Source organism: Gymnodraco acuticeps, unplaced genomic scaffold (genome assembly GCF_902827175.1).
Source record: "Gymnodraco acuticeps unplaced genomic scaffold, fGymAcu1.1, whole genome shotgun sequence".
NCBI classification, from domain to species: domain Eukaryota; kingdom Metazoa; phylum Chordata; class Actinopteri; order Perciformes; family Bathydraconidae; genus Gymnodraco; species Gymnodraco acuticeps.
The window spans coordinates 2,216,939-2,242,042 of record NW_022989755.1 but is presented as its reverse complement, the minus strand read 5'-3'; the positions used below and the strand labels follow the sequence as shown (position 1 = coordinate 2,242,042).

Sequence of the window (25,104 nt, the reverse complement as noted above, 5' to 3'; positions counted from 1 at the left end):
ACTAATTGCAATATCAATAGTATAAACAGCTTTGTCATTGAGACTTGTGTTTGTTATTCTAAAAGGACCTTTAGAGGATCGAGGTGTTTTTGGAGAGAAGTGTGCCTCTTTGGGTGAAAGTGTTGAGACTTTAACTTGCTTTGGAGGTTCTCATTTCAAAGTCTCTGAAGAGGCTTGCTGAGCTCGGGCTTTTGATAGGAATCAGCTTTGAGAGATGGAAGTTTCTGTACGTTTTCATGCTGCACCCTGTCAGATAACTTTTAACAGTTGTCTCTCCTCACAATTTCTTTCCAGTCTTACTCCGCTGGGAAATTATGTCAGGAGAAGAAACTACTGAAGTTATCCAACTCTATCTGAAAGCAAGCACTTGGTGATTTTAAAGTCTTGGCATTAGGATTAGCACAGAACTCGCATCGAGGCAGTCCAATGACATTTTAAAGAGGTTGCCAGCTGGGGAAGATAAATACAGACGTCAGAGCTGCAGTGTGTTTGACAACTCATTGGAAGATTTCATCTAAAGCTTACCCTGAATGAAATATAATTTGTAATCTTACTAAAGATAACCAGTTTAACAATCTTAATCTTTTACAACTGTCCATCCTACACAGATAGAAATATCATGCCTCTGACAATCTGTGCTTGAACTTACAAATAACATTCCATTCCTCTGCACAATAAGTCAGACAGAACACTGTGAACATATTTCTGGAGTTCATTCCTAATGATGATTGATTAAAGGTGTCAGGGTGGTTTCTGTATTTTCGCCACAGACTGAAAAAGTGGTCAGATTGCCAGTGAAACATTGTTGAAGTATAAGGATTTATGGTTACATAATGCAATCTTATCCTACCTCACTTACATTTTGGGAGCTTTTAGCTGCAAGTCATATTATTTAAGTGAAATTGTAAAACCCCAGCATCTGTATTTTCATTGTAATTATCAGATACATGAGCTCAGACTCTAAGTGTGCATACCTGTGCCAAGCCTGAACGCTACTCTTCATTTGTTTTTATAATTGAAAATGCCCAAAAATTGTGATCTAGATCAGAGATAAACAATCTAGGATTATTGAGCCGTTGTTTAATGTTTTATTCAACCGAGTCCAGTAGCTCATAAGAAAATGCAAGTTTGGTTTGCTTGTTGAATGGACAAACATAGCATATTTTTGTGTAATTTGGTGCAATGTTTTTGCCATGAGATGGAAAAAGGGACCTCCTTATGTTGACATTATAATCATAAGTCGAAGGAAATATATTAGGTGTTTAAAAAAGGGCCAGCCAAGTGCTTTTGTTATTAAAATGATGCTACATGCAAACATTAAAGGCTGAAAAAAACATCAAAATTCAAAGGCATTTGAATGACCAAAAAGAAAATGGTCGGTGTCAAAGCCTTCAAACACTAGCTGTTGTTTTTCCTAAATATGGTCAGTCATGTTTGAACGATTTGACTTGGCATTTACAGCAAATGGGGGGTGACTCCACTTTAATAAGTCAAAGAGCCGTACAAGTCTCATCAGCACTAGGAAAGGTTGTGAAAACTCTCTTTATATCTCTCAGCATTGATCCTTCGCTTCCCTGAGGATACCGACCGGCCGGGTGAGGAATACAACCGTACCCTGTTATGGTTTTGATGTGAATTGAAAACATGTCGAGTATGGATTTTCTGGATTTATCCATCACTTAAATGTTTCGTTGGAGGAATGTCGGCTCACATTCAAATAATCCCTGCAGTATGGGGAGTTAACTGACACGTGTGGAGATGTATTGCTATTCGATATTTCCCGTAAATGTCAGAACCTGCACTGTGAAGCATCAGAACAAGTCTCCCATCAGTGGTGAGCCTGAGGCTTCACCAGCACTTCATCACATCCTTAGAAAGAAAGTAGTCTTAGTGGAGCAGACCCTAAGGCTTAATGTCAGCAAATTAATTATGGATTCACCCAATTAGTTCACAAACTACATCGTGTTCGAGGGAAAATGATCATTCCCCCAAATGACTCGTCTCTTCAGTCTTTGCCCCAGTGTGTGTTGTGCCTCGCTCAGAACTATGTGTGTGTGCGTGTGTGTGCTTGTCTCCATGTGTCAAGTGACACACAGCAGGCAGGTAGCATGACCTTTTTAATTATTCAATCTCTCAAACTCACCCACCGGAGCCCCACTCTGTCTTCAGTTTGGCTTTTGAACAATCTGCCGCCTGTCCAAACACATTTCTGTTTGTATTAAACAATAAAAAGCAGCTTTTCTGTCCTTTTTAGAGATCAAACCAAATCACGCTGATCTGTCAACACATGAAGTGATACTGTTACTGCAATGGCTCTTTTGACTGTGCAAGATGGCCTCTGATCAGTAGACCCCCCCCCTCACTAAGTGTCTAATAAAGTAAGTAATCACTGCTTTCTAATGAACGTCTGTCAGGGGCGGGGCTCGTATCTGTTTACCAAACCAAATTATTTTCTTATTTCAGCAAAGTCAATTAATCACATCGGAGACAATTCTGTTAGTGTTTGTCTCTCAATGGGAAGATGGATTGCAACAAGATTGGCGTCATTATTAAACGTCATCGCATTACAAGAAGATGCCGTCGTGGATTAATTGAATATGACTCGTGGTTTTACACATTCTGCCGTGGTTAAAGTCATTACATTGGGTGGAGAATGAAACTACTGATAAACCAATGGTTCTTTTCAGTGTTCAAAAGATAACCACAAAATTGCTTGGTCAATAGAATCTAGCAATATGATGTGAAATGGCCATCACTGTCTATCTATCATAGAAATAGTTAATTAGCCAATAAACAGATTCAATGAATGAGCTAACCTTTTGGGAAATGACCAGCTAGGTGACATCCTAGTTGATGGACTTGTCTGTATGAACAAAGTATAGGGTAATCTTTGAATAGCAATAAGGACATTTCGCAAAATGTTGAACAAGCCATTGATTGTCGGTTTATTTTGTGTCAATGTTCTATTGCTAGTTGTTTCAGCACCAACCTAAACCAGCGCTTTGTGTGCATTTGTCTCTATCTATTGTGCTGTAATAAACTCCTGCCCTTCCCCCACCTCTGCAGACAGTGCTGGACAGTGATCTGTGTGTGTTGCTGACATTGAGCAGAGTTTGTGGACTGTGATTGTGCTCACAGCGGAGCCGTCCTTGGAAGACAGAGACGGCCCTCACAGATATGGATTCCTACATTTAATGTCTCGGCCTCTCGCGCACAAATGTTTCTCTTTCAATGAGCTGTGGCCCCGCAGGCAGGGAGTTTTATCGATCATCTGACTTTTAATGCCTCTTAAATATTAAGATTCATGTATATGACCTTTGTGTTTGGATTGGGAGTGTAAAACCCCTTCCTAAATACCCCCTCAGACCCTGCTGGCTGCACTGCCGTCTTTGTTTCAGCTTTTCCTCTGATGCATGGAGAAGTAGTGCCCCGCTACATTTTTCATGTAAGAATGGAGGTCATACTTGGCTGTATTTAATAAAGTAAAGTGGAGGGAGGTTTTTCAAGTTTTGGGACCACTCTGTTTGATGTGGGTTTAGGGGAATGAGTGCAGCAGAAAAGGGGGGAGGAGATAGGAAGTGAGGATGGTTTGGCGTCTGTGTGGGTCTTCATAGTCCCTGTAAGCGCCCGTTATCTCTACTTCCCTCTCTCTGCCACTCTCCCTCTTAATGTCACACACACACACACACACACACACACACACACACACACACACACACACACACACACACACACACACACACACACGGACAGCCCTGGAAGAGTGCCCTGTGATTGATGACTCTGTGAGAGACCTCAGAGGCAGCAGCACTACAGAGAGATGGACAGATGAAAAGGAAGGAGGAGGGACAGGGAGAGGAACTGAAATGAATCAAGGAGCAGGGTGGAGAAACACCATGGAAGTGAATTGTGTGTAGCTAACTCTCGTCTAAATTGCTCTTTCCTGACTACAGAGAAGACACGAAGATTTCTTATAAAAAGGCGGTTAAATGTGTCATACAGTAAAACATGATTTGCTTTTCCGTTTTCGTAAAATGTTATATTTTCAAGTGTAGTTTTTAAGTATATGATATGAGATATCTAGGCTGCAATTAAGGACTATTCACATAATGTATTAGTGTGGAAGTTATTATCATAAATCATTTCCATTCTACGCAGAACCATCTCCTAAATTGAGATGATAAATGTGGGAATTTAAATAACAGAATTTAGGGCAGGCGTCTTTTGGAATGATTTTGTTCTGATGCTCAACAAGATCCTTCGCCTGTCTTTCAAAGGATTGATGAAGACTTTTACGAATAAGTTTGACTAATAAATAATGTTTTAGTGCTTACTGGCACTGGCAATGATTCTCACAGTGTCAGCACTTTCTAGGAAGAGAGGCGCTTCTTTCTGGCTCCGGTCCTGGAAGAGCGAGATGTGGAATTTGAGTTTTTTTTAGTGCGGCATTTAATCCCTGTTGTGCTGCAATCGCTTTAGTCTAATTCTCTAAGATGCTGATCCAAACTGTTCTCCAAATGTTCTGCCAGTAAAAACATACCCTTTGTTTTCACTCTAACACGGTATATTTGCGCATGTTTGTCAGTGATAGTGAAATACAAAGTATGATTACAGTTGTCAGTCCAAATTCTGGTAAAAATAAATCATTTTCTCCATTGGATGTTTTTTTTTGTGTGGTTAGGGAATACATGGGCTAAGGAATCTATATGTTGTTGAAGAGGTGTTAGAGATGGTGTGCTTCTCTCTCAATAGATTTTAACTACCCTCTATTGGCCTGAATGCGCCATTACACGTTAATCTGTCAACCCTCAGGTGCAGCACATCAACTCAAGAGCTTCATTTTGTTAAATGATACATCTCTCCTCACAAGTTCTATCCCTCTCTTCTTTCACATGTGCCTGGATCAACTGCTGTCAGACGAATACACATTTATTTGCCTGCTTTGTTTTGAGTGCAAAGAAAGAGATTAAAAAGTAGATTTCTATTATTTGCCATCTGAGTCAAGAAGCCTCAAATGTCACTGTGATCAATAAAGGAAGGTGACGGGTAAGATGGAGCTTGAGATGAGTGTTTGTCAGTGAAAGAAAACACACTTCAAACAGGAGAAAAGTGGTGCTTTTAAAGCATGGCACTTTGTCCCCAACAGTATCTGAGTAAGTGTGTGTGTGAGAATGTGATTATCTGGTTTTCTGTGTATCTATCGCCCGGAGCTTCCCGGGCTCTTTGTGAGCACGAGGCTCAGAGAGTACTGTGTAGTCAAGGACTCTTTAATGCCTTCCTGTGTCAGAGTTTTCCAACTGCTTGTACATCAATAATGTGTGTATACAGCATGTGTGTGCCAGCGTTGTGTCTAACCAGGGTTTTCTGTACCTGCAGGTGTATGTGCCGAGGCGGTATGCCCCGGGGAATAGTGCTGACAGTGCACTAGGAGTCTGAACATTGTCAGTATCTGCGGCTGAGGAGGAGAGGTGCCGTGCCGATCCGTGCCGTCCTTTCCTGTCTTGTGTTTGACGCCATGTCCCTAACTGACAAACACAAAGTGAAGAGGCAGAGGCTAGATCGGATCTGCGAAGGTAAACTCATGAGTATGTCTTTTCCAAATTTTTTACCTTCACTCATTCCTCGCAAAGTTGTTTTTCTGCACTGTTCACAACAAACACTGTAGTTCCAATGTTCTCCTCCACACATACAAGCAGTGCTGCGGGGTGAATCGCATCATGTTTACAATCACAATTTTGGACTTCACAGTTAATTAAACTTGATATGGGTGCGTGATATAGTTTAGAGCTCCAGTACATGAAATGAATCACCGGTAATTGTCTGATAAATTCTAGGATTATTATGAAGAGAAGCATTAATTGCACCAAACCTTATTTGTTTCCATCTCTGGAGAAATGATTTCATAAATAATCATGGTCTTAGTGGTTAGCAGAATGATTATAATTCCAGCAGTTATCCAGTGAGCACTGATTTGCATGCAAAAAGACATGGAGATATCAAGGTTAACGCTGAGCTATAGTTGGTTCACATTATTTTTAGACCTCTAAATTACATAGCTTTTGTTTTAACAACCTTTCTGTGATTTAAATTTGAATCAGGGCTTGAACTACATATGCAAATATAATCATTAAAATTATATTGATGATTGTAGTTAACCCAGATGATTAAATTAGCCCAGTTTTAACCTACATGTGTTTATTCTAACAAATGAACAAACATGGGACTTTACAAATAAAACCATGAGTTATTTAGCAATAAAGTACTTAACCTGTCTTCTCCCCTCACTGATACAGCTTGAGATGTACATAGCCTGGCAAACCATCGTCATTGTTATTAGCACAACCCTGAGACCTATTGGTGATCAATACCCATTGATTGCTATCATTTTCTCCTGGCACACCGCACATGTCAGATACTTCAGTTAACAGTGTATAAATGTTGACCTCAGCAGCAAACAGTCGTTCGGCGGATGTAAACGAGATTACCGCTTTACTCTGGCCTCTCTGTGAATTGTGTTTGTTTGTGTAGGAGTGTCTGTTATGTGACTTATGGTTATAGAGAATCTCTTAACATCCGAACTGAAGTAAAGATTACCTCGGGGGATTGAATGGCTTCTATCCTGTCACGGCTGTTTTGGAAGCAGCCAATTTTACACCATGAACGGCAGTGATTATTAGGCTTTAGGTTGCGGATTAGACAGCGGTGTTGTATTGAAGGGCCTGCACATAGAATAGGAGCCCCCTGCTGTGTGCATAGCTACATGAAAAAGTCAGCCCAGGCAACAAGAAACATGAGTCGCTGTGTGGGTGTATAAACTGTGTCTGAAGCCTTCTGGATGTGCATTTTTAAACCCACTTGTTTGACTTTACCCAGCAAGTGTGTGTGTATGTGTATGCATGTGTGTTTGTGTGTGTAGTTGTCAGATTTTGTCCGGAGGTAAAATCATCTCCTCTCCGCTGCCTGGGTCCCCGAGAGGCTTGTTAAGCTGCTGGGCCCTCCTGGAGCCAGCGCAGGGAGAGGCAGACATGACTGCAGTGCTGGAAAATGATGCTCGACGCACCATTACCCTCAGTGCCAGCATATTTGTTTTGCAGCATGATGTAAGCACACCTCGCCGTTGTGCTCATGAAGACGAAGGACATATATTGCTTATCCTGTTAAAGCCCATAGTTAGAATTCTAATCCACATTTGTAGTTTTTGCCATTGCTGCTGAAAAGTAATGCGCATTTTTTTGATCCAAGGTAGTTGTTTGTAGCGTTACAAAAATCATGCATTAGGAGAATATATTACAGTACAATGTCATTTAAAAAGAAAGAAAACTAAACACTTAATTTTCTTAATGGTGATTAATAGTCTAGCAACCACACCCCTGTTTTTGAATAAGACCCACATTTTGTTGACTCAGTTAAGTGGTTCAATTGAATCCCTTCCCATTTGACTGTATACATGCTATGTTAAATCATTGTTTGCAAGCCCAGGTATTTAAAAATAGAATACAAAATTCATTTTAATTTAATCCGGATAATTCATATTTCTTTCCTGGAAAAGAGAGAGTCAGCCTTCGAAAGCCCAACATGACCAAAATGTCTGGAATTTTATAATGTAAATACAACAATTATTTGGAAAGTCTCTTTTATTTGCTTTCCTGCCGAGGTTTAAATGAAATGATTGATGCTGCTCTCTTTATGTACAGGACACTCTTTAGTTAGCAGCTGGTTAGCTTAGCTTTCAACAGAGTTAGCCTGGCTCTGTCCAATGGTCAGCCTGCCACCACCTCTGAAGCTCTTGGACATATTTTGGCCAGGACCAGTTGCCAGGCAACCAGCGGAGACTTCAGGAAGTAACTGGTTCAGGACATAGAAATAATTCATGATGTAACGCCCTGTAAAATGCTGGGTTGTGGATTTGTGTACAGATTAAATACAGAAGACTTTAGACTAGCTGTTTCCAACTGATTCCAATCTTATGCTAAGCTAAGTTAGCCAGCTGCAAACAGTCTCTTTACACATAGCCTACAGACACGTGTGGTATGATGACACTATTGGCAATGACATTTTAACTTTTTTTAAATGATTCATTATCAGTTAATGATTACAAATTGCACTTCAGTATGTACTAAACTAATAACATGACAAGATGATATTACAGCAATATGAGCCCACTGGAATTTGAAAGAGTATAATGTTGAATAATGGCTCATTCATGATCTGAATCATAAAGCAGTCATATTTCATATCACAGGTGGAGCATTCATTGGTGGAAATCCTTCCTGATTAGAGTTGTGGTTGGCGTCCAGCTGTTGCATGTGTGTGAATGGGACAGCTGAGGTAGTTAGTCATTCCTGGGGGAACAACAGTTAGTCTGCTCTGCTGGGCAAGAGCGCAAAGCCCACAGGAGAAACACAGAGAGACGGTAACAGGTGTTGCTGTGATGCATGCAGAGCTACTTAATGGTGAGCATACCTGCCGACGTTCCTTCTCTCAGACACACTCACAAACACACACACTCTAACTCTCCAGATGGCCGTCATACAGGATCAGTGAATCAGTCCTCTGGCGACCATTGTGAGGGCGTAAAGAAAAAAAACAGCTTGTGATTTGTGATTTGTTCATGAGCCAATGACCAGGCAAAGTTGTTTTGCTGATTGCATGTACTGGCGTGATAAGGCTGCCATGGCGATTGTCTCAGCACATGCTGAAAAACACACACATGAAGCGAGGGCTCTGCTTTCTGTTGCACATTCAGGTGAAATCCTCACAGGGCTCATTTGGCTACTGCCGGGTGTAACTCATATGAATCCAGGTTCACACTTCAACCGGGCCGCGGTTGGCAAACAGACACAGACCAGATGAATCCGTGACTCGCGCTGTGTCTTCTTTCAAGAGAAAATCTGGAGCGTTCTCTTTCAAAAAAACGTCTGCTGAGACCACACACTGCGCTGTCCAAATACAGCTTTTGTTTCTAATGTTTTTCAACCACAAAAAACAACCCCTGTTGTCCAAGACTGTTTCCAACGCCATGCAAGGTGTCGCATTTAACATTTTTAAATATCACAACATTGTTCTGGTTGTATAACATCGACATTCATGGCAGTGTGATCAGAAATGCAGTATCTAAGGAAGCCCGGCAGTGGCTAGATGACCAGGCTGATTAAGCCATTAAAGTCCTTGATATGTATTTAGCATAATCTGGCCTGTCTGCAAATAAGGAGACAGGGAGCTGGTTGCGACTGTTTTTATTAAAAGCGGCTAGTTAGCTCAATCAAAGCAGCTGCTGGGAAGCTTCAGCTTTAATTCAGCGTTATGAGGAATAGAGAGGAGCTTTCTCTCTCCCTCTCAGGGGTGAAGAGATTCATTTCTGTCATCTGAAGAGATGAGGAGTGATCTGCCGTGTTCCTGGTCCTTTCATGTTCTCAGCTTAATTTGAGCTGAATCAATGTTTATCATTCTGCAGCAACTGGCCGATTGGCTGGGAGGGAGGATGGTTCTGTTTTGTTTTTTTAACTATGATTGTTGTTTTGCTTGTACCCGGCAATACTGTTTCCCCCTGGGTTGGATTAGAGCTGCTTTAATCTAGTCAGATAATGTTTTAATCAACATCTGCATTTTATTCATGCTGTGTTACATGATGACATTTTATTCCTGCATAATGAGGAATATAATATGTGGCCGAACAAAACATAAAAGCCGCTCAGCAGCCATTTCTGCTTTATAGTGATTATTTTATTTGCTTGAATAAATTAATTGATGTTAAACTGATACCTTAATGGAGTCATAGCAATTAAGGGTAAATGTCATGTCAAATGGTAAGTGTATTCTACGCTTTTGGCTTTATGTTTGTTTTTTACCTCACACAAGTCGGTTGCTCGATAATGCCCTGGCGTTCTTAAGAAAATAAAGGCTGGGTATCAAACCTCAAATCTTTTGGAGTGTTGACAAGGATGCAATTCATCGTCGGGGATTCAAATCTGTCGTGGGTGTAATTCTGAAATCAAGCCTGTATTACAATTTCTCAATTATTATAATTTTTTGCTCTGATAGAGTATTAAACAGTATTTTGTGCAGGTGTTTTATAAGAAGGAGAATATAAGAACGGCTGCTTGGGTTGGAGATAACATTTAAAATGGATCAATTAGTTGTTGGTCTTATTTTGTTACGGAAAATTATATAATGGTCTTAAAGTTTTTTTAAATCAAAAGAGAGGACTTACTGACCTAAAACCATGTGTAAGCACTACTAAGGGGTGTGCATTTATAACAGATGTGTTATACTTCATTAAGTCCTTACTTTGCACTTTATCTCACTTACAACCACAGCCTAGTTGAACATATTGAAAAAGTGCTCTTTCGATTAACTTCGAGTCCACATATCTTTTTTCATCAGTGACGTGGAGGCAAATTACATTTTCGGTTCTATCCTTTCTTCTCTCTCTCACTCTCCTTCCCTCCCTCTTCTCTCACTCAGCTGCACACTCCTCGTCTCTCCAAAAAGCAAGCGGGCTGTCGTCTCTCCCTTCTGTCTGGCCCATCTGTGATAGAGTATGGGCCACTGGCTTGATAATGATAGGCAGGCGGAACGTAGGGAACAAACCAAAATGGAAGACAAAACTCTAATCAGTTGCCTCACCAGGTCTACCAGAGGTCTCGCCTTGCTGATAAAAGGTTTGCAGTAGCGGCTCACGCTCTTCACTACGGTCCTCCCACCCATGCAAATGTGCAACACGCTGTGTCATGCACTGCAGAGATGTGAGGTAGTAGAGGTGGAGGACAGAGTCTTGCTAACACAGCAGATGTGAACCCTCCGAAAAGCCATCGGACCAGGATTGGTACCATGTGTTTTTCTTTCCTGATCGCCCCTCCTTCCCCCCGGTACTTGTGTTAGAGCAAGAAAAGGCCCAGGGGCTCGTTAAAACTTTAATATACTGTACAATCACAGTAATTGAGTAGAATGTTCAAGTTCTTCCAGTCATGCTTTTAATTTATGAAGTCCCTATGAAAGTTTAATGGATCAGCAGTTGTAGAGTTGCAGCTATCTAAATCATTTTGCAGCTATCTCTCCCTGCGCTGCCTGCCAAGTCCCGCCGTTAGCGTCCTGTGCCCTAGAAAGATGGCCAGATTGCTCCAAAGGCACGTCTGTTCAACACATTGTTACCTAGAGGTCTTTCACTGAGCCGTCCGATTGGCTGCGAGCTACCAAACCGGGTGCTGGCATCGATTCTGATATCTTTCACCAAGTATCCACTGCGTAACTTTGGGGTTCCTTTTCTTCTATTGTATTATTCATGCTATCAAGTACAGGGTCCTTATTGCTTGATGAGTGTAATTATGGAGCAGCCCTCATGAGAGGCATACCAGAGAATGCAGACACGATGAATACGGTGCCCTAGCTTCTCTTGCTTAAGAAAAATGGGAAATGCATGGAAAGAGATAACGGAAGCCATATCCTTGTTTCTGTTTTAGCAACACTAGCCTGACCGTACTTGAGATGTTTATTATTGTTATTAATATTTTGTCAGGGAGCAGGGTTCTGAGTGGCACAAGGCCCTGGAAGGGGCTTATTAAAATAAGTTATTGTCGGCGATCGCCGTAGAGAGATACAACATAGTGATTAATGGTGTCTTTTACAGCTGACAAAAAAGCGCAGGGAGACTCCGACTTGGGAGAACAGCACTGAGAAATCACTGCAAGGAAATTGCTAGGTATGTTTTACCTCTAATGAAAGAAACTATCCTTCAGATGTGCGTCATATTGGACTACTAAGGGCCATAGGGAAAATAAATCTGTTCTAATTTACTTTTGTTTTGACCTACTTAATGTTCTCCCATCCGATCTTCCATTATGAAACAATCTTTTTTTAACATTATGTCATGATTGCATCACTTAAGCTCTAAAATGAAAACAAGCTTGTTATGGCGTTTCCCGCTGTGACTTGACAGGTAGTGGGACAACATTTAGAGACACACGACTATCGCGGTCTGTTGTCGCTCCTTAACTGTTATACATTTAGCACATTTCAGTCACGCTGTCTGTGTGTCTCAGCTTCAGGAGCATGCAGATGATGTCCCTGGCAACTCTTCCTTTAAACTCCTGTTCCCTATTTCAAACTGAAGCAAAGCAAAGAATGGAAACAGGCTGGTAGCCATCTAGTTGTCACAGTCCAGTGCAGTCCAATCATATCCCCCTCCCCTCCTGCCTTGTCCTATCCCACACTGTCTGTGTTAGCGGTCAGGTCAAAGCTGACAGCCTCCCGTCTTATCAGCTTTTTTCCCATCACACACTTATCAAAGCGCCCTTTCTACTCCTCCTCCCGCTGTTTTTTGTTTACATTGCTCTTGTCGCGGCAAGTAAACACCGGCAGTTATCTTTCAGATGGCAACATCACCGATAAGCCACATCTGCTGCTCTGTGGTACATCTGGAGTGTGTAGTAGCAGTGCGAGCGCTTTGAGGGGAAACCAGACTTGACTTGTTAAAAGTGCAGTTCATGTTTATTCATTTTGTGAATCAAAACATTCTGAATAAAGGACTATAGCCCTATTGTGACAGTATAGTCAACGGTATAATGCCTTTGAAGGTATAGATATTTTGTATTTGCAACCCCTGGATTATGATTTGATATAAGTTTAAATTAATTTAATTCAAATGAGCAACACCAAAAGTAGGATTTCCTACTTTAATTCTTAAACCATCTGTTTTATACAACAAACTTAAGGGGGGGTGGGGCAGGGGGAATCTCAATTATTTAAGCCACTGCATGGTTGCATGTTTTCCCCTATGTTGTCAGTGTATTCATATATGTGAATCTAAATATGCCCAGTAGAGGAGGCTGTGCTGTGCTCTGTGGTTTGTGTGGAACATCTACTTCCTTCTAGTAGCCACCAAGTTACATTTGACCCTCAGTCACAAGTACTTGTGAATCCAACCTATGCAACAACCCCCCTCCCTCTCTCTCCAGGGACATACTTCAGCAAACATGTCAGTCCCCAACCTTCCAAGTCCCTCAGGGAAGATCCATTCAGGCCCAAGGGATGCCGGCTGGGGTTGGCAGTAACCACTAAACACCGTAAACAATGTAGCTTTACACTCTGTGAACATCCAGGGGCCTCAGCAGCGTGCTTGCTGTGTACACTATCTGGCTCAAGTGATGTCAGAGGGGGCAGTGGATTTAAGCAGGTTTTAGCTTGACGCTAATCCCCTCGTGGCACACACTGTGGACAACAGCACTGTCCCTGCCAATGACGTGCACGAACCCCATTGGATTAGCGCGTCTTGTCCCCTCCTCCATTCTGTTGGCATTGTCCAGCATGTGTTTTTACCCCAATTTCTTTACCCCCGGTTTTATTTTGGAATGTAAGCCTGACACCCAGCACAAGCATGATCCCTGCTGTAGAATGGAGTAGAGCCTCTCCCTAAAGGTGTGCATTTTTTCTGTTTCCATGTATGTTTGTCTCTTGCTTGTGTGTTTGTCATGTTGTGCCTCTCTTCATTGATTTCTAATGTTTCCAGGGCTGAATTATTTAGATAGGCTGCCAGCAGGGAGCTACATGATAGCGTGGACTTAAGAGTGAGGGCTGGGGGGGTGGGGGGGGGCCCTACAGCTGCAGTTCAGGTAAAAAGGTAGCTCATGCTTCACCTTTTCTCATCCTCTCTCCACCGCTCCCATTTGATTGGTGGTGAGTGTAACTGGAGAGTAGAAACACAATACCCGGCTCTATTTTCCGCTTTTATAGCTGCCCGCTTCATTGTCTTCACTGATGCCTAACTCAAGTGAGCAGTCGCATTTTGGTGGTGCTCTGGGCCAACGGGATCCTGAATGGTCTGAAGGTCAGAACGACAGGGCTGCAAGTCGCTGTCAACACCGTGGCACCGTTGCGGGACGTAGGAATTCTTTTTCACAGGGTGGAGCTGACTGTGGAGCTTGGTTTCACCATCACCTAGATCTTTGTGAGAAAGCTGATACAGACCTCCAAACCTCCATGTACAGGCAGGCCCAGCAGGAGCGGCGTGGGCAGCAGCTACTGAGGAAGACATCTGTGCCCGATCTCAGCAACAGTCTCTACCTCAGGCAATTGATGGCAGGCCGGGCCTCTGCACCACCTCAGGATTACTACCTGGCTGACGCTACTTTATCTGGCCAGCTTCCTGACGAGTCTGGATTTTATAGGGATAACCAGCACCTGCTCAACAGATCAGCCTCGCATTATGGGCCTAGCGCTGGGGGGTTGAGGCCTACCTGGGATCAAGGACAGGCAAGAGCAACACCTTCTGTGCGGCCCTCCGCCTCAACACCTACCCCTGTGCCTCCTCCCCCTCCACCTCCTCCTCCTCCACCTCCTCCCCTTCCCGTTCATGAGCTGAGCCGCTTGTACAGGGAAACACTGGGATCTAAGATGATACCAGACATCCACCGTATTGGCGGTTGCTCTCCCTCTCCTGCAGTTTACGGGGGCCTGCCCCCTCTTACCTATTACAATACTGAACAACCGTCTCTCTCTGCTCGTCAAGCTTATAACAATATCAACAGCTTTTCCCTGGACCCTCGCCAGCAAGCTGCATCCAGTTCAGGGCTGGACGCAGCTTCTCAGGGAATGGACGGAGCTCTTCACCGCGCGTATGGAGCTGTAGCCTCCCAGAGGATGCCTTATGACCCAAACTATGACCCCAGCTCAGCCATGATGGCTGCCACAGCTGGAATGAACTCCAGCATGCCTCATCACCATCAAAGCGCTCTAGACCCCAAAAGGATGGTGGACCCGAACTTCTTGGGTTACCTGCGAGCTGAAGGCTTGGCTGAGAGCACTATCACTCTACTGCTGCAACATGGCTTTGATTCTGCTGCCACGTTGGGAATGATGGAGGACCACGATGTTCGCTCTTTGGCCCCTAACTTGGCCCAAGCCCGTGTTCTCTCTCGTGTGGTGCTTGGTAGCAAGGCAAGTGGGGCAGCAACACGTACTCGATCCAATAGCTTCAGTCACCGCGAGCTTTACATGCAGCCCCAGGGTTTGACCATGGACCCCTGCCTGATGCAGCAACCGCCCAGCACCATCCAGAACGTGTCCCCCAGAATGGGAGAGTTTCTTGGTAGAAGACCCAGCAGCGCACCCTCCCAACACCTCCTGGAGACCACCAACTATCAACTAGCACGGCCCCTGGCAACTGGAGCTTTTCCAATCAGCCCCGGAGGATACAGCAATGCTGTCACTCAGGGAAGACCATTCTCCATGTACAATGCCCACACCGGTATTGCCATGTCTGCTCTTGGACAACAGCCTCCACCAGCTCCAGGCACCCCTGGAGCGGCACCCAAAACCTTTTCTGGTTCCTATTCCCCCATGGAGCTGATGAAGAGAGCTACCAACCTTCCTCCACCATCGCCAATAGCAGCGGCAACCCCCCTTCATAGCCCCCAACTTCTCCGGAAAGGGATGAATGCTGCTCCTGAGAGTAACATTGTTCCTGTAACTTCTTCATCCAATCTCCAAGCGCAAAACCTTAACAACAGCAAGTTGGTAGGACGTCGCACTGGTCCACCTGTCATAGTCTCAACTATGCTCTCCGCACCTGACACAAGTAATGTCAAACCTCACATATTTCCCTTCATTTTTTCAAACCCTTTTATCTCTGTCCTTGTTGCTGCTTTATCTATTTCTTGTGTAGGCTTTGGAAATAGTATTTTTCTGTGTTGTGTTTTGTCATAGATTAGATGCACGGTGAGATTTAAATCAGTTTATGATTGATAGATTTTTCCAATACTACAAAAACCAAAGTAGAAGCATAAGATGCAGCTGACAAGTTAAGCAGCTTTGCTCTGAGAAGTCTTTTTTTTTTATACGCAACTATTTATACACTTATTGCAACAGGGTTGTGTCATTTGCCTGAGGGGATCCTGTCTCATCACCAAGTTGAAACACTTCTTATGTGCAGTACTCTTTCAATTAGCTTATTGGTGAGAAGCAAAAGTGTGCTATTTGAGTTGTTTTGTAGTGGCATCTTGCTTTTTTGAGGTTTAAAGTACACACTTATATACCAGATCATTTTACTAACTATTCTCTTACTATACACTTTACATTTTACTAAGATATGGTTAGAAAATGTCAAATAGATATATAATAATATATTTCCAACTTATCTCTGGTAAAAGTTTCCTTTACGCATGGTTGCTGTCATACTGTTTTCTATTCTACTCTCACCTAATCGGAGGCTTAACTGCCTCAACATCCAATTACACTAATTGGATGTATAGTTGTGTAGGCTATAATAGGTAACTGTTTTTTATAGACACACTGATGTCTGTTTGAAACTCTGGTTGCATTGTCGTGCCACTAAACTTTGGTTCATTTATTTGTTGGTTTGCTATACACGACTCAATTGTACTCGTCTCAAGTAGTAGGTACAGGATATTTGTTCTCCTCCCACTCTGACTGAAAAGTAACTTCAAAGTATGTCTCGGCTGCTTTGTGCTGCTTTCAACAATTCTTAGGAATTGATTTGCAATTTTATAAAGTTACAGTGATAAAATAATTGTTCTACTTTTGAAGGTCCTTTTTAACCCTGCAGTCCTAGTGGCCTCACAGAATGCTTAATAATGTTTGAGTTGTCTGCAACTTGTTGGTCTCATACAATGATTAAGCAAGTAGTTTGGCAGCTTTTTATGCTCAGTTTACCTTGACAGTGGATTCCTCAGCAAGCTATCATAAAGTAATGTCAACAAAGAAAGGCCTTGATTTCTCCCTTTACCAAGTTGATGTATTTCCCTGCCAAAGTCAGCAAATGAGCTCAGGGAAGAATTATATCTTTTAACCTTGCTTTTATGCCATGTAACCCTGTGTCTTGCCTGCCTCTCTAATGGGTCTGTGGGCTGCTGCACTTGTTAAAAAGTAATGACTTTTATGAAGTGGCTTCCCTTCATGTCATGTTCTCTAGGAAATGATAAGCAAGTGTGAGATTCAGAGGCGGGGGGAGGAGTTGTGGGGGAGGTGGGAGTAGGAAGTCCCTTTTTTAAGCATCTTGCACAAACCCGTAGCTTTCAAAGGTCACACTGGCAGCCCCTCCCCGCTCTAGCAGTACACTTTTAGCACAACAAACCCATTTGCATGTAGCTGACATTTGTTGCTTCAGTAACTTCATCTGATAATGGGCAGCCCTTGCCGCTGATCGCAAAGCATACCTCTTAATTGTGTGTTGCTAGGCAACCTAGATTTTGGTGGTAATCAGAGATTGCTGATCTTCACATTTAGAGAAGGGGAAAAGTGAAGCCCTGCATGCAGTGTTTCATTTTTTGCACTTGTTACTCTTTACTTTTGGGCAGCCATGTGCAGTGCTGAACAGGATAAATTGATTGAGATAATAAGATGTTGCCGGGCACTTAATGAAAACATATTTCTCTACACTCTTCCTCACTTTCCCTCTCTCTGAACAGTGCACATCTCAAGAGATTGCTTCTCATTTTTGAGTGCATTTTTGTGCAAGAGCTTTAGTACATCAGTGAAGACATTCTCTTATTACATGAATGGTGTTTTATGTTCAAACATGCATATTGATGAAAAGTTGACACATTATTTATTTTGCACCTACTGAATAAATTGGTTGTTCTTCCAGTACAAACCAGTGTTCTCTTTATCATCTTGCATCAAAGTGTACAATTACACATAGGCTTCCACATTTCCATATTGGCAAATTGTATTCTATTCTCAAAGCTCCTTAAAATATGTTTGTAGAAGTTGCAGGTGGGAGGGCCCTGTCTGTGTACTCCTCTCCACAAGGCGCTGTCTTGGTTGGCTAAAGCCATAAGTAGTGTTAATAATGGCATTAAACGGTTGAGGCGAGCTTAGTTGCAACAGTTCCCTTCCATCCAAAGTAGGGAGAGCGCCTTGCAGCATTCGCATTGGCCATGGAGTTGTCCGTCAGTAGCGTCCCACAGAACAGCACAGGTGGGTAAACCTAACTTTGATGTCACGTGAAGCAGAATAGCCAACCCGCTAGTAAGAGACGTGATTGGCTTGTCGCCAGCATTGTGTGCATGCTCATTAGATTAACTAAGGTGGACGCTTGCATGTTGTCGACAAATGCCAGCACGTGATTTACTTGTGGAGATAATCCAGAGAAGATCTTCAGATGTACTTTTCTGGGCTAAAGAATTAAGAGGCGTTGGAGTGTTTGGGGGCAGGGCTTGAAGCTCACAGGAAGTAGAGATACTAGAACTTTGTTGAAGCTATAGTATGTGTTAGTCGACATGTTCACCTGTACAAATGTTTTCTCTTTGTGCCACTATAGCCAGGATTTATCCACTCAATCACAAGTTTAGTTAAAATATAGCAAACATGCCCCCCCCCCCCTTCTTTTGACAGGAAGCCATCACTGGTGTCGCTGACAGTTATGTAACCTTCCAGTGCATTGCTCCCATGAGAGCCTGAATGGGATTTTATTTTTGCCTGCCTGTATTTGGAAGGACATCCATAAGGATGAATGCCTAATGTGCGTGCAACTGTCCTTGGCTAAACTGCTTTGTTTTGTTCAGGTGTCTGACATTGATTTTAGCGTGCACTCTCAGGCCGTTTCTCAATCGCGAGTAAAACTGCTGCAGAGCAACTATTTCAAGTCATCGAGTGGCGCCGAAGGACTGTTTAAATGCATGTTAAATGCCCAGCATTCTGCGCCACTCTATGACGTGGTATACTTGAAATAGTTGCTCTGCAGCATGTGTACTCGCAATTGAGAAACGGCCCTGTCTGTTTTCCACACCCTTGATGTGTCAGTCTTGGACGAGTCGGTTTCTCTGTTCAGACACCTTGCTTTGTTTGTGTGAGAGTGCTTTGATATTTTACCTCAAATGCATAGTTCAAAAGTATTTTAGAATTTTTATATATGGACATGTTTGTGTATTTTTGTTGTGGACTACACACAATGCAGTGGCCCCCTGCTTTCCTTTCAAACACAGACCACAGATGTCCCTCTCCCAGCAGCAGGAAGTGTTTGTCTTCATCTGAGGCCGGCTGGATGTGACAGCAGGACATTGGGACAAGACCTTAACAACTGATCATGTGTTTTCTTTGCGAAAGTGAGGAAGACAAATCCCTGAAGTAAGCAAGCAGTGATGATAGCTCCAGTTTAGGCTTGTCACATATTTCAGACATGTTGTTGTCTGCTAATTAAATATGAATTATGATAGGTAAAAAGGTAAAAAGGTATTGACCAATTGGTTTACCGAATAATAAAATAAGATATTAAAAAGCTATTAGTGGAAACCTTAATCTCTTAGTAATTAGTTTAATTGGAATTCTAATATCCTGAAAAACAGACACAAGTAAACAAAATATTCTCACAGATGATTAACTTCTTGATGCCGTAATGGGTTAGGGGGCTAGTGGCTTACGCTACCTGTCCAGGAATAGGCTGAGAATTAGAGTGGGGAAATCCCACTGGCCATCTGTGTGTGTGTGTGTGTGTATGTGTGCTATGAATATGACTTGTGTGTGGATGCTATTATACAGGCGTCACGTGTCAGTGTGTGTCTGTGTCATCCTCACTAATCCCTTTGATATGAATGAGTGGAGACAGACAAGAGGTTTGAGCTCACAAGGCATCGGTCAGGGGTTATTACAGGGAATGTAGCTGGATACTAATCAGTGTAGCCCTGCTCGAGTATTGACGTCATATAGCACCACATGTGTGTATTAATGTATTGTATCTATGGAAGCCAATGCCTATTAAGACATGTACAATGCAGTAATAGAGTTACAGTCGGGCCTTTATTATATTGGGTGTGTCTGCGGTGAGGTTAAAGTGTTGTTTTTTATATTTAATTAGAGTTTTTTTACCTGCCAGATGAACAGTTTAGGTAATGTAACCCTTTGTGTTTATCGCTTCATCATTTAAGCGTTCACAAACTAATCAAGTTTACAGAAAATAAACCCATTACATTTATTTTCGTCTGAAAGTATTTTCTTTCTAGGCTTTTTTGCCTTCTGACTGGTCTTCAGGAAGTAAAACTAATTATCTGTTGTAAAAAGAGTTTGTCGATCATACTACACCGTTAATCCATAAAAAACATGTCTGAATGTTTTTGTTTGTTGTTTTGCTTCCCTGTCCTAAAATGTGGGAACTGTGTTTTTAAAAGTGCCCTTATAGAATGTTCAAAGCTTATAAAATACAAGTTTGAATTTAGGCCTTTCATTACTTAATTTAAAATCGTATGTGCTGTAGTGTAAGTACAAACCCAAAACAATGGAAAGCTTTTCTCTCTTTACTGTATGCTGTTGCGTTATTCACCTTCAGATTCTTGAATGCCATGCGCAATCTGCCATGTGTCTCCCGCTTCCTGAGAACCTGGTAAATGTTACATGAAGTATCTGCTGCTCCATCTCCACTCAGCCTCTGTATTGTTTGTGTCCCTGGGGAAATATGGCCAGGAACATCTATTTTTCCACTGCAGTAGTTTTGTCTCAGAAAAAAATCATAAAACAAGTAAAAGTGTTCGTCGAGCGCCATCCCCATCTCCATCTCGCCCCTCCCTTGCTGTCTTCTTGTGGTTGATCTTTCCAAACCATCAGTTGCATTCACAGAGGGATTAATGATTTCTGCAAAGCCAGCCAACCCGTGGAGGGAGCAGAGCCTTCGAGCGAATGAGGAACAGCTGGTCTCCCTCTGCTTGTGACAGCTTGAGTGTGTTTGTGTGCGTGCTCGATAGTAGCAGCTGACCTCTGCTCAGGGTCAGATGTGTCATCCCCTGGTCAGAAAGTTGGCCTTAAATTTTCCATTTTCTCATATCTAATCTGCTACTGTATATTAATACTGGCATGGGTCTCTACAATAATGACGAGTTTGTATCTTGAGTTTGGATTTCCTCCAATATATTTGTATATGCTGTTTGAGAGAGTTTTTTAAGTCATGTCAGGGATACATTTCCATCAGTTAGCTAAGATAATTTAAGTATTTCCTGAATCTTAGACTTAAGAAATAGGAAAATAAATATATGTACTCATTTTCAAAGGCTCAATTTTCTCATTTTTGCTTTTAACAACAGAGAATGTTACGCCACACATGTTTTTTTGAAAATGAAATGGCTCCTGAATCAAATGGAAAATGGCTGGATGAAAATAAAATACATGGAGAAAGGGTTCTTTTTAGTTTAAAAAAGAAACATATTTCAGGTTGCATGCTAGATAGCGCTGACTGGAGGCCAGCTGTTTGTAATTTGGACTGAACGGTAACTGGCCCTTGCATTCTCCTTAACATGCCCAAAGGTTACTGCTCAGTGCTAATGGCGAGATGAGGGGGGTGAGTGTGTGTGTTTTTGTGAGCGTGTGTGTTTATGTTAATGATGAGATGTTATGATTTGTGAGAAAAATCTTCCAGCTATGTCGTGTTTATTTATCCTACTAGTCGCCTTATCCCGTGGCTGTTTTGTTTACAGGATTGCAGCGGTGTGTGCTCACTGCTCGTGCTGTAAGAATGGCAGCACTTTGATATAATCTCCCCAATTATCTGTCGTCAATTCTGCCGTATTATTCCTCTCTCTCCCCGGCAGCTGGGAAGGAGATTGGTTTTGTGCATGTCGATCGGCAACAGCTGCATCCACTAAAACAGACAACTACCTCTGCACACCTCCCCAGTCCTCCTTTTTTTGTGTCTCCCTCCCCCTCTTTCTCTCTCACTCAGTGGTGGGCAGGTCACCCTGAATTATTCATCAGTGTGAAATGAAAAAGCTCATGGATATTGAATATCGCCTCTGAAGTGGTGGCCAACCTTGTGTTTTTTTTCTTCTTCCCTTCCCTTTTTTTATGCAGCTGAAAAGAGTAAAGAGCCGCAGATCTCATTGCCAGGGTATCTCAAAGGTTAACCGATTGCTTTACCTCGTGCACATATTTACTTTCTTCATGGTCTGTGGACGGTGAGGAGGGGTTGGAGAGAGAGGGCGAAGTGGAGAGGATGAAGAAAAAGAGAGGAAATAATATGAATGAAAAGGTATAACGGCTATCCGTGGACATTTTCTCGTGGGAGAACCTTTTCGGACTAGCACAGTTGGCTACGTCGTTGTGTAGCTGTGGCTGCTTTTCTATCTTTGTTGTTGTGTGTTGTTAAGCCTTTTCCTTCCTGGAACGAGTGCGCCTGTGGTCGGTTGTGGTCGTCCCGATCGAGCGGTTGTCATTAGTTTCCCATGTGGCCCATTGTGTTCCTCCGTTGTTCTTCTGCCCAGTCTTTTGTCCTGTGGTTTGATCTGAGGCCCGCTCTGCAAATCGATGCTACTGGTTGCCATTCATTCAGCTCCACAGCCAGAAAAAACAGCGGGACCCTAAAAACATCTCCCATGTGGAAGCATATAAAAATGGGCAGCGTGGATAAGAGGGAAACAAATCAGCTTTGTAATGCATCTTGAGGATATTTTAGTCACATTAGAATAGTTATGGGTCCACCTTTTTGCTGGCATTGGAGTATTTATTTGTCTTACAAGTTAGCTGAATGCTGTTTCCCTTAAGGACGGAGACTTAAAAGAGCCTTGTTAATGCCAGAGTGCTGATGATAAGATACCAAATATATAAAATATATAAAAACTACTCGAGGCAAGCCCTTCCTCCACTGTTTTGTATGTTGCACATGCTAATAAGACATGGTGTGTTTTTATTCTTTCATTAATATCCGAGGGAATAGTGCAGCATTAACCCCGCGTCGCCTTTATTGGCCATTATCGTTGCTGCTACCCTGTTCCCTTTCAGTCATTACAGTCCATTTCCCTCCATTCCCAATTTCTACTGCAGCACAGACAATTACTCAGGAATCCTTTTAAGAGTATTCCCAAGCTGTACAAAGACCAAATGTGCCTGCAGGAAAGCAGCCAGGCCTTTAACTGGCTAACCTTTTCCAAAAGTAATCTCAACAGAGTTTGAATGACGGACAATTGGAGAGGGAAGAGAAATCTATTATATTTTCCGAGGAATAAAACAAGTCAAATGATTAGCCTTCCAGGAAATGGTTTTCGAGGGACTGCATTTGTTTATTCGCTTATTCAACAACATCCTTTTATTTGCAGGTCATTGCGCTTTAGAGTACGTAAAAATACATACAGGAAGTGGGGTAGCATCAGTGCAGCTCCGGGGTGTCGGGTGTTCTAGGTCTCATATTGTGTTACCAAAATTCAAACTCCAGCTACAGTGGGTTTGGGGATATGGCGGGTGGTAGGTGGGGGCTGCTCTGCCAGAGGAAGAGTGAAATATCATCTGCAGTGGTGATGTGAGGTGGATGACGGGGCTAGTGGGTGGGAGTTTTTTCCAGAGGAGGTTGGAGATGACGAAAAGAGAGGGGGGGGGTGTGATGATAAAAAGGGTGTAGCTCTCTTTAAAAGGCTGTAAGTGGACACCCCAGAGTATCTGATGGCTGACTCCTGGTTGACAAGACCCCGCAACCTCGGTGTATTTATCGTAATGGAGCACAGCTGGGCCGCTGCTTCGATGGGTTAATAGCCATGTGACAGCTTTCGGAGAGTGGGGGTATTGAGCATATATGTGTGTGCGTGCATTTTATTTACTCCTGCTCTCTGCTGAATGGCATTCATGGGCCACACTTGGGAGGGTGGGACTCTCTGCTGTGTCTCCACTCTCTCTGCCAGGCCAGATGGCTCTTGTCACTGCGGGAGGAGGAGGAGCGATGGAAGGGAAAGGAGGGATGTGTGAGTCGCGCCTAACAGCGCCAGAGTGGCCTGTACCCAGGGCCACCACATCTGGAGACCACCTGCAGCTGGCTCACCCCGCTTCCTCCATCCTCGTCCCTTTCCCTCCTGCGCACGCTCACTTTGTTACTGTGTTTTTCCAGATGGGGGAGGTGTGAGTGGTGGCAGTGGTGTGTTTGGTCAGGCTGTGATTTGTGCCCGTATTCCAGGAACTTTTAGTGTGTCTGTGCTATAGGCAGAGCGGGGGAGAAGCGGGAGGGAGGGAGTGAAACAGAGCTGGGAGGAGGAGGCATGAAAGCATAGCAAAATATCATTTTATTTTATGACTGCAGCAGCCTCTTAGAGTTGTGGGTTTTGTGTTTGTTATATTTCATTTTTTATTCTTCCCGAAGTAAAAAGCAGAGTGAGAATGTTCGTTTTTCTTCCTTTTGCTGTTGCTGCAACTGATCCAGAGGGCACAGGGGGGCCGTTCTTGCCTGGAAAATAAATCCTGCTTGCCCCCCTTGGCTACCCCCAAATAAAATGCACTCATTTGCATTCCCATGCTATAATTTAGCCCGTCCTCTCCCTCTCTTTCTCTATCTCCCTGTCCCTCATCCCTGCATCTTTTCAGCCCTGGTCCTTGCGTTTCTGCAGGGATTGGAACGTGGGAGGGGAAGAGAGGAGGAGAGGCAGAGAAAACAAAAGCAGAGTGGCAGTGTTGACTCAAGGATGTTATCTGGACCGCTGGCTGAGGGGGTGGGGGCTCTTGTGTGTGCATCTGCATACATGCCTTGGGGTGTTATTTACCCTGGCTGCTGCTGTCACGGCAGGTGCCTCACAGTGGATAAACCTGGGCCTCATAAATACACATTCACCATGGGGAAATGACTAATTACTAACTTGCGCCACCAAAAACGACACTACTACTACTACTGCTTATTCCTCACTCTCTTCATGTCTTATTCAATTGGACTTACCAAGGCAGATTTGAAAACGCAAGGGACAGTTTTCAATACACTGGCAAGAATAATAATATTTGTTTTACACTTAAATTAAATAGTTGGTTAACCAACATTTAAAATCTCTCACATAAAAATACTTTGGAAAAAAACGATGAAGTCTGTGAATACCTTTTTGTGGGACCGGTATGTTAAAACTTTAGCAGATCAAGCCAAAACCATATATTTAAACTACAAAAGATATTTGAGAACCTATGGGTATTTGAGTTAACTAGCCCTTGAAGTACTAGAACATTTGCACGAAAGACATCCCATACTCTTGGTATTAAGTTAAAGCCACAAAAAGTCAAAACCCTAGTAATAGACCACATATTAGAAATAAAGTCTGAAATATGGAAACATTTTCAAACCAAGCCAACTATAAAAGCTGGCAGGGGATATTCTCTAAGCTAAGGTACCACTGCTTCTGAGCAGATCCCCCCCCCCGCTGAGTGCAGCAT

The 25,104-nt window shown here is 42.9% G+C and overlaps 1 protein-coding gene across 5 annotated transcripts in view; it reads left to right on the top strand.

The window, feature by feature from the left end:
- Nucleotides 1-25,104, top strand: part of LOC117543847 (C-terminal-binding protein 2) — a 94,342-nt gene that overhangs the window by 31,546 nt on the left and 37,692 nt on the right. For 2 of the 5 annotated variants that reach the window (XM_034212437.1, XM_034212451.1), the window contains exon 2: nt 5,377-5,585. In XM_034212437.1, coding sequence (XP_034068328.1) covers nt 5,516-5,585 — 70 coding nt within the window. In that variant the 5' untranslated portion in view covers nt 5,377-5,515. Of the gene's footprint in view, nt 1-2,359; nt 2,379-5,376; nt 5,586-13,752; nt 15,572-25,104 lie in introns of those variants that run through there. The other 3 variants (XM_034212445.1, XM_034212459.1, XM_034212428.1) reach the window with 3 other exon arrangements.